Below are 10111 nucleotides of genomic sequence, written 5' to 3'. Positions count from 1 at the left end.
CCTCCCCTTACCTGTGCGTCATCGCGCCGACGGACGAATTTACGTCAGCGCGATACCGTCCCGCCCCTTTATCTATTATGTCATCGCGTGGACACGCCCCTTCCCGGTGAAGGCGTCAGGTAGTTAGTCCCGCCCCATGTCACGTGGCAGCGTCAGTCTGCGCCCCCACACGCAGCATTCTGCGCGAGGGGCTGGGTTTGGCAGGACGGGCCGAACGACCTCAATGTCCCATGGGAGTGAGCGACCGGAATCAAATAGCGGCGCTTCCCTCAGCGAAGGGACGTCCCTATCACACACCCACCTCCCCAACACCCTTTCTCTCCCTTCTCCCACATCCCCTGTCCCCCCTTTACCACCCCACACCCTGTTTATAGTGTTCCCCACTAGACCCAGCACTTGCAAACATCTTTGTTTGATTCCATGAGAAATGTGTCCTTGTTGAAAGGATACCTAACCTCCTTGAATTTTCAGTTGCACGTAAGGATTTCTTAATGGGCTTCAGTCTGCACTGAAATTCACATTTGAAATGAAAGCATCCCTTTGTTCGCTGACCTAGTTGAGAAGTCAGTCATGGGTTTCTCTACTATTTCCCACAAACTTTCCTCAGAAGTCAGTATTTGCTATGAAATTCCTACAGTTCTATATAAAATGAGAGTGCCCTCAACAGCATTCCCTTCGTTGCACCTCCACCAAGCAAGGGCCAAGCCATTTTTCACTGTCCAAAGCTGATGCTCAAATCAGACACACCAAATCCATCCCAAGGGATAACTACCCTAATCAGATCACTTCGTGCTGTAAACTGTGCAAACTCACAAAAGAACCTAAGGTGATGTTACTCTCCTCTGAGCAAAGGAGATTGAGGGAAGTTTCGATCAACGTGGACAAGATGGTGACAGGTTTTCACACCGTCGCCAAAGACAGTACGGAGACTAGGGATTGAAGGTTTTGGGCAGGAGATACAGAAACGAATCTCACTCAGCAAGTGGTAATAACCAAGGACTCACTGCTAACAAAAGAAGGGGGCATGGGAGCAATAAATGACTCGAGAGGAGATTGGGAGAACAACTGAAGGAAATAAAATCAAAGGATTCCAGGGATAGAGCGGGGAAATGCTTGCTGACTGAAATGCTGTACAGAGAGTCAGCACAGACCCGATGGACAGAATGGACTCTATATTGATCCAGCACTTGATCTGTCTCCCCAGTCAGTCTCCATTTGGTAATGAGAGCAGCCAGTCCTCACCCAGATGGCCAGCTGGCAGCAGTGCGTCAACTCCAGCTGATAATGGAGGGATGGAGACAGAGAATAGGAAGAGAAAAAATTAATGTCATCAAACATCCCTGATGCTGCCTTTCATTCTCATGTCAGAAAACGACAGCAACTGATATTTATACACAATACCATATAATATTATAAAATAATGACACTGGGTCACAGAAGATGATAATCTGGGCAACTTTTCAAATGTTTTTAATCATTCATGGGATGTGGGCAATTCTGGCTGGGCCAGCATTTATTACCCATCCCTAATTACCCCTTGAAAAGGTGATGATGAGCTGCCTTCAGGAATTGCTGCAGTCCATGTGCTATAGGTAGATCCACAATGCCCTTAGGGAGGGAATTCCAGTATTTTTACCCAGTGATTTTGAAGGAAAGGGCAATTAGGGATAGGCAAGAAATGCTGGCAAACCAGTGACGCCCACATCCCACAAATGAATAGAAAAAAAAATTTCGAAGTCAGGATATTGAGTGGCTTAAAGAGGAACTTGCAGGGGGTGGAGTTCCCATGTATCTGCTACTCTTGTCCGTCCAGAGATCACAGGAGTGGAAGGTGCTGTTGCAGGGGTCAGGGTGGGTTGTTGTGGTACATTGTGTATATGGCACTTGGTGAAAAGGACAGCTTTTAAAGATTGTCTTAAAGAAGGAAGTGAAGAGGAGACAAATTGCAGAATTCAAGGTCTTAGCTGAAGGCACGGCCCTCAATGATGGAGCGAAGGAAATCAAGAAAACTCGGGACATCCAAGTTAGAGGATCTGGAGAGGGCTGTACAGACATGTGGCTAGAAGCAGGGCCTGACACAGGGATGAATACTAGGGTCCTTGGTGTTTTTGTTGCAGGGAGAGGATTCCCACTGTGCCCTGGATTGGGGTTAGGTTCACTGTCCTTGAGTCAGGATGGGTTTGGGTGCCTGGGCTAGGAGTAGCAGTAGGCCCCAGGGTTTCTGTCTCTGCCTCAGGGCTATGGGGATAGGGTTATAGGAGTGGGCTCATGAACCCACAAATGGATTTGAAAACAAAGATAAGAATTTTAAAATCGAGGTGTTGCTTACTGGGGGATTGGTGTTGGTCATTGAGCCCAGACAGGATGGTAAATAGGACTTTGTGCAAGTTTGGGCATCAACTGTGGGATGTTGGATGGATTCATTTAATGGGGAGGCAAAAGATGGGAGACCAGCAAGGGGTGTGTTGGAACAATCAAGTCTAGAGGGGAGGAAAGTATGAATCAGAGACACGGACCACATTCCCCAGTTTCTGTCACACACCTGTTCAAGCTCTCCCGAGAGAGAGAGAAAACCTCTCAATTCCAGTATCACCTGAGAGAATAATTTCCATCCCTTCTCCAGTTCTTCCCATCCCCTCCGGATTTCTGCAACAATCCAGTCAGAGACCCATGGGATGCTCCTGAAGAACATTTCTTTGAGGATAGAATTAATGTTTTCCCCTTCCTTCTATGCTCAGTGGGCTATTCTCCAGTTCTGAGCCAGAAGGTTGTGGTTCAAAAGCCTGTTAGAGACTTGAGCTCGTGGTCTAGGCCACCCCAACCAGTGCACTACTGGGGGAGTGCATGGAAACAGACTCTTTGGTCCAATTCGTACATGCCATCCAGGTTTCCCAAACTAAACTGGTCCCATTTGCCTGCACGTGGCCCATATCCCTCCAAACCTTTCTTATTCATGTATTTATCCAAATGTCTTCTACATGTTGTAACTGTTCCCACATCCACCACATCCTTTGGCAGATCATTCCACACACGAACCACCTCTGTGTGAAAAAGTTTTCCCTCCCCATTTCTTTTTTAAATCTTTCCCTTTTCATCTTAAAATTATGCCCCTAGTTTTGAACACACCCACCTTAGGGACAAGACCTTTGCTATCCACCTTATCTATGTCCCTCATGATTTACAAACCTCTTTAAGGTAATCATTCAACCTCTGAGTCCCAGCCTATCTAGCCTCTCCCTATTACTCAGACCCTCAAGTCCCAGCAACATCTTGTCCTGTTGCATAACGGTCTGGTACAGCAACTGCTCTGCCTAGGACCATAAGAAGGTGGTGTATACAGCCTAGACCATCACAGAAGCCAACCGTCCATCAATAGACTCCATTTACACGGTGTGGAAAGGCTGCCAACATCATCAAAGACCCATTGCACCCCGGTAATGGATGGTAGAGCAAGCTCAAGGAGCCAAATGGCCCACTCCTGTTCCTCATAAATCTATCTGGTTCACCCACAGCGATGTTGGTGATTCTTAACTGCCTTCTGAAATTATTGAACGACACCCTGGGGTCACACGTAAGAACAGGAGATTGCTGTGTCTAAAGAACATTGGTGAGAGAGATGGCCTCTTACTCCTTGTGCTGAATGGAATACTGCAGAATATTACAGTGCAAGAGGCCATTCGGCCCATCTGCAGTGGCTCTCCAAAGGAGCTATTCTCCCTCTTCTGTCTTTTCAGAAAACACTTCAATTTCCTTTGGAATGCTTTGGCTGAACCCACCCCATTCCGCTCTTGGGAGTACAATCCAGACCTCAGTGACTTTGGTTCTTTAAGTTCTGAAGAAGAATCAGGCCAGACTCAAAACGTTAACTCTGCTCTCCACAGATGCTGCCAGACCTGCTGAGTTTTTCCAATATTTTCTGTATTTGTTTTTGGTAACCTTAACCAGCCGTTAGACCTGAGCTGGAGTATTGAGTCCACTTCTGGACACCTCATGACAAGAAAGATGTGAATACATTGGAGAGCATGCAGAAGCAATTTGCAAGAATAGTTCCAGGAATGAGAAACTGCAATTTTGAGGATAGATTGAAGAAGTTGGGACTGTTCTCCTTAAAGAAAAGAAGGCTGAGAGGAGCTGACAGGTTTTCAAAATTATGATCAGGCTGGATTGCATAAATAGAGATAAACTGTTCCCTCTCATAAAAGGAACAAGAACGAAATTTAAAGTGATGTGCAACCTAAAGGACCATGATATGCAAAAATACTTTTTATCAAAACGAGTAGTTGCAGTATGAAATTCAGTGACTGGAATGGTGTTGGAGGCAGGTTCAATTGAGGTACTCAAGACGTCATTGGATGATTATTTGGACAGGCATGGTGCACAGGGACGTGTGGACAAGGCAGGAGATTGACAATCATACTGATGCAGGCACAATGGGCCGAATGGCCTCCTTCTGCAGCACAATGATTCTGTCATTCTATGACTTGCTGTGGAAAGGCATTTCTCATATCTGCAATGCTTCTCTTGCATTACATCCATGCCCTCCACTTCTTTCACAGTCCTTCAAATTAATCATTTCTTTCAATCTATTATGTTCCCAATCCTCATTATTTTTAATCCCTCTATTTCATCTCAACCTTCTCTTCTCCAAGGACAGCAGTCCTAACTTCTCCAACTTTTCTGGATAACTGAAGCTGGATAACTGAAACTAACCTCATGATTCTTTTTCTGCACTCCCTTCAATCTTTCCAAAAATGGTTCCATTCTGCCCCAAACCAGTGGCAATACTCCAGCTGAGACCAATCTATAGTGACTTATGGATTTCTAATCGGTAAAAGAATTGATTGTTGTGGGGAAAAGGCAGCAAAGTGGACTTCAGCATTTTTTTTTAATTTTTGAAACAATTCGTGGGATGTTAGCATCACTGGCTGGCCCAGCATTTACTGCCTGCCCTTAGTTGCCCTTGAGAAGGTGGTGGTGAGCTGCCTTCTTGACCTGCTGCAGTCCATGTAGTGTAGGTTGACCCACAATGCCTTTAGGAAGGGAATGCCAGGATTTTTACCTTAGGTACACTGAAGAAATGGTGTTACATTTCCAAGTCAGGATGGTGAGTGGCGTGGAGAGGAACTTGCAGAGAGTGGTGTTTCCATGTATCTGCTGCCTTTGTCCTTACAGATGGAAGTGGTCATGGGTTTGGAAGGTGCGGTCAGATTTCTTGGTGAATTTCTGCAGTCTATCTTTTAGACGATACACACTTCTGCTTAACAGCTCAGCATGACTGAACAGACTCAACTGGCGAAATGGCCAACTTCTGATTCTATGCCTTATGGCCGGTGTATGTCCACCATCATGAACCTTTTATTTCTGCGTACTCAGAGTACTCTATGCCCCCGTTGATAAAGGTTTTGTTTATTTGCTCCCTTAATTTGTCTAGCCACCATCAATGACCAACTTATGTAAACATCCAGGTTTTCTCTGCTCCTTTACCTATGAATGACCCTTTACATAACAAGAGAATTAAGATATTCATAAGTAGAAAATGCTGGAAACATTTAAATGTAAAAGTTAACATTTTAGTTTGGTGACTGTTCATTCTACTTGAAATGTTAGTTCACTTTTACTGCTGACTTTTTTCTCCAGAATTTTCTGTGACTATTTCAGATTTAGGTTAATTTGCTCTTCTCTTCCCAACCCCCGCCCAAAACTTCATTGTCCATTTTAACACCGCGGTTGTCTTCGGTCGGCCAGCTTCAGGGTGTTAGGAGACCGAGTGCTGGTTTTAACCCCGGGCATGGTGTCCATCGGCCAGCAGGTACCGGGGCCTCCAGGCCAACGCGTCCGGTTTCCGGCGGGTCCGCCGCGACTCATATCCGGTGTCCTATGACCCTTGGCCCGCCCCTGATCCTCCCCCTCCCGCCGGCTCTAAGATGGCGCTGATGTTTGCGGCGCTCCTGGCGGTGGCGGCGGCGGTGACGCTGCTCCTGGTGCTGTTCGGCCGGTGAGTGTCCCGCTTTCCTTAATCCCCGGGGGATGAGGCCTCGAAACAAACCCCGAACGCACCGGGAAATTAGCATAAATTATTCCCAATGTGGGCGGAGCCTCTCCTGCTTCTCTCCCATTGGTGGGCAGCATCCTTGGTTTTGGGATGTGACAGTTACTATGTAAATGCAGAACTTGGCATGTAAGGGTACGGTAGTGGGTATCTACCCTGACACTGTGCCTCCCTCCTCCTGAGCATCAGGTTCCAGTTACATGCCATCTGCAGAGTCCATCACTTCCTCACTTCCCTCACCCCTGAAATTCCCCTTGTCCCTGTTCTTCAGATTACCTTCGCCAATCTATTCATTTGACCCTTCAACACCCCTCACTCCTGCCTCTATTGTCCACCTTTGCTCCTACTTCCTCATAATTGTAAAATTCTCGTTCTTTTCCAATCCCTCCGTGGACTCACCTTTCTCTATCTCTACTTATTTTCAGTCCTACAACATTCCTAACCTTTCTGTGCATCGCCAACTCTGGCCTTGTGTGTCCTCTGATTTTAATTGCTCCCTTTGCTTGCTTTAGCCTGGGCCCCATGTTCTGGAATTCTATCCTTAAACTGATACTTCTCTGATTTCCTTTAAGATGCTCTTTAAAGCCTTTGTCTTCAATTGATTGTGTTGACTAAACTCTGTGTAGCATGCGGAATATTTTTATATATTTAAGGCAGCAAATAACTGCACTTTGTGAGAGAGCTTGCCTTTTGTGCAAGGAGGAGGGTGAGTTTGTCAGATGGGGTGTTTGTAGTTTGCTGACAATTAGCCAATGGACAGACCCCGTTGTTGACTGGGTTCACTGCTTTCTGGAAAGGTGATTAACAACTGCCTTCTAACTGACGCAATCGCAGCTTCGTAATCCCCTCGAGCTCTGACCCATTCCTCAACAAAATAATTTACAGCAAACACTTCATATCCAAATTCAGCATAAATCTCTCATTGGAGTAACCTTGCTAAGGTTTTGGAGTAGATCTGTAGCTCGGGTTGTGGGTGTTGAGGTTGGTTGGCTCGCCAAGCTGGTTTGTTGTTCCGCAGACGTTTCGTTACCGTGCTTGGTAACGTCCTCAGTGCAGCCTCTGATGAAGCGTCGATGTGTTTACCCACCTGGTTTTTAAACTCTGGGGTCTGTTGCAATGGATTGCCTCACTTCCGGGTTTCCTCTGTAGTGGAATGTATATGGGGTCAAGTTCAATGTGTTTATTAATCAGAGAGGAGGAGAAGAACAAACAACTCCCATTCCTGGACGTCATGGTAGAGTGCAAGACAAATGGGGAACTGCAAACGAAAGTACACCGAAAAGCCACGCACACAGACCAGGTATTGAACTTTAATAGCAACCATCCCAGCACACACAAACAAAGCTGCGTGCGAACACTATTTAAAAGGGCAATAACACACTGCAGCAACATGGAACTATGCCAAGAGGAGGAGGAATACCTCTTCCAAGTGTTCAAGGATAATGGATATCCAAAGAACTGGGTCAGGAGATGCCTACAGGAACAGCATCAGAAAGATTCTACACACCCCGACACACTCATCACACTACCCTACATGAGGAACACATCAGAACTCACCACAAGACTTCTACGACCGCTGGGCATCAGAGTGGCACACAAGCCCACATCACCCTACGACAAGTGCTCACCGGAACTAAAGACCCACTCCCCGCCATGGACAGAACCAATGTCATCTACAAGATCCCCTGCAGAGACTGGGAGAAACACTACATCGGACAAACAGGAAGGAAACTAACAACCAACTGGCTACAAAAAGACATGACTAATACTCACTCATCTCAATCCACATGGACAAGGAGAACCACGACTTCGACTGGGTCAACACCAAGATCCTGGGACAGGCTAGGCAGAGACAAGCATGAGAATTCCTGGAAGCATGGCACTCCACGAAGCATGCTATTAATAAACACATTGAACTCAACCCCATATACATTCCACTACGGAGGAAACCCGGAAGTGAGGCAATCCATCGCAACGGACCCCAGAGTTTAAAAACCAGGCGGGAAAACACAACGACGCTTCATCAGAGGCTGCACTGAGGATGTTACCAAGTACGGTAACGAAACGTCTGCAGAACAACAAACCAGCTCGGCGAGCCAACCAACCTCAAGTAACCTTGCTTTGTTGTCACACTTTATAGGGATGGTCTTTCCCCGGTCTCCAGATCAAGAGGTCAAAGCCCCACAATATGCAGTAGGCCAGTTTTGACTGAGATGAGAAATTTTATTCATTCACGAGGTGGTGAACCTGTGGAATTCTCTGCCACTGAAGGCTGGGGAGGCCAAGTCACTGAATGTATTTGAGAAAGAAACAGATTTCTAGAAATGAAGGTGTAACGGAGTATGGAGAGAGAGCAAGAAAATAGCGCTGAAATAGTGGATCAGCCATGTTTATGTTGAACAGTGGAATGGGCTCGAAGGGCTGAGTAGTCTACTTTTGCTTCTATTTTCTACTGTGCTGTGTCACCCTCTGCAGTTATACTTTGTGATGAGTTCGATTGAGGGCTCAGCACTCAGCTGTCCCCTTTGACACCATTTGGAGTGATCCTGGATCAGCAAGAGCAAGAAATCAGCTGCGATCTAAACCACTGACCTCTCCAGACTGACTCTCTTACCCCGTGAAGTATCGGTATCTTTAGTGCTAGCACACACTTTGACCCTGGGAGGACCACAACCCACTGACCCTTCAACCACTTGTTGCACCAGTAGGAGTGATTGACCACCCAAAAACCTGGGACAGAACTGGCAGAGAAAGAAAGAAAGAATGAGTTTCCATAGTGCCTATTCCAAGTTCCAAAAGGTTTTACAGCTGATGGAGTGTAGTCACTTTAGTAATAGAGGAAACATGATGGTCAAGGTGTGAACAGCAAGACCCCATGGTATCACTGTGAATGAACTGGTAATCAATTAAATCAAGACTCAGGTTTGTTGTAACGTATCTATATCCTGGCTGCAGCCCTGGATCTCAGTGAGAATTCCCCGAGCCTTTTTCTATTCTGCCACGAATGTGAGTACAATTGCCTCTAAGAGGCTTTCAGAGGGTGGTCAAGTATCAACTATTTCACAGTGGCTCTGGAGTCACCTGTGGGCCAGACTAGGTAAAGATGGAAGAATTTCCTCACTAAAGGAAGAGTGAACCCAATGGCTTTTAGTCACTACTGAGACTAGTTTCATATTCTTGGTTTTATCAGAGTTGCTTGCCAGCCAATCAACATGCTGTGCCCATACAGTATAAAAATGTTCTGAAGAAGTCATACTGAATTGGAAATGGTAACTCGTTCTTTTTCCACAGGTGCTGCTGAACCTGCTGAGTTTCTTCAGCATTCTTTGTTTCAGACTTGCAGCATCTGCAGTATTTTGCTTTTATTCAAGTGTAAAAATGTCATTTGTCTTTATATTGGTATTGGTACAAATTGTCCAAAAGAGTGCAAAATGATAAGCTTTGAGAAAATCTGTCTTTTAGCAATACTCAAGATTTTCTGTAACGAATCAGCCACTAGGGCAGGATTTGAATCTGGGTCCCTAGCACATTAGTCTAGGCCTCTGGAGTATCCTCTTCTTCCAAGTAAGCAGTAAAATCCGTAACATCCACCTGATAGGTCAAATGGAGCTTCCATTTAACATCACACCAAAGATAGCAGCTCTGAAATTGCATCAGTCTCTTGACACTCCCTTCTGTTAGCTTTGATTATGGTGCTCAGCTCTGGCTGAAGACTAAAGCTCATGATCTTGTACTCGAAAGCAAGCGACATTGTGTTCTACACTGAACTGATGGCATACAGCTCACCCTGGATGTTGTAGTAACAATTGCTGCATTGGGTATTCGCTCTGATTCAATTAATCTTTTCTCTTGAAAAACTCACTGCCACTAACAGATCCATCCATGCTAAACCTGTACCCCAGTTTTATACAGTTAGAAACCCATTGCCACTAGTACTATAACTTAGTGTTATACAGTGACAGACCTGTCACCACCAGTACTGTACCCCAGCATTATACATCAACAGGTCTGTCCTCACCAGGACTGTACCCCAGTGTTAAGCAGTGACAGACCTGTCCCCAC

The 10111-nt window shown here is 45.8% G+C and overlaps 1 protein-coding gene across 2 annotated transcripts in view; it reads left to right on the top strand.

Annotated features, from left to right (window-relative positions):
- Nucleotides 1–5805: 5805 nt before the first annotated feature.
- Nucleotides 5806–10111, top strand: part of LOC109913100 (protein KIAA0100) — a 61741-nt gene continuing 57435 nt past the window's right edge. Inside the window, exon 1 of one of the 2 annotated variants that reach the window (XM_048612769.1) lies at nucleotides 5806–5995. In XM_048612769.1, the coding sequence (XP_048468726.1) occupies nucleotides 5925–5995 (71 nt within the window). In that variant the 5' untranslated portion in view covers nucleotides 5806–5924. The remainder of the gene's footprint in view (nucleotides 5996–10111) is intronic. The other variant, XM_048612770.1, reaches the window with a different exon arrangement.

The sequence above is a fragment of the Rhincodon typus genome, chromosome 26 (genome assembly GCF_021869965.1).
Source record: "Rhincodon typus isolate 14 chromosome 26, sRhiTyp1.1, whole genome shotgun sequence".
NCBI lineage: Eukaryota > Metazoa > Chordata > Chondrichthyes > Orectolobiformes > Rhincodontidae > Rhincodon > Rhincodon typus.
The sequence above is the reverse complement of the archived record's forward strand: the minus strand, read 5'-3'. Positions and strand labels throughout refer to the sequence as shown.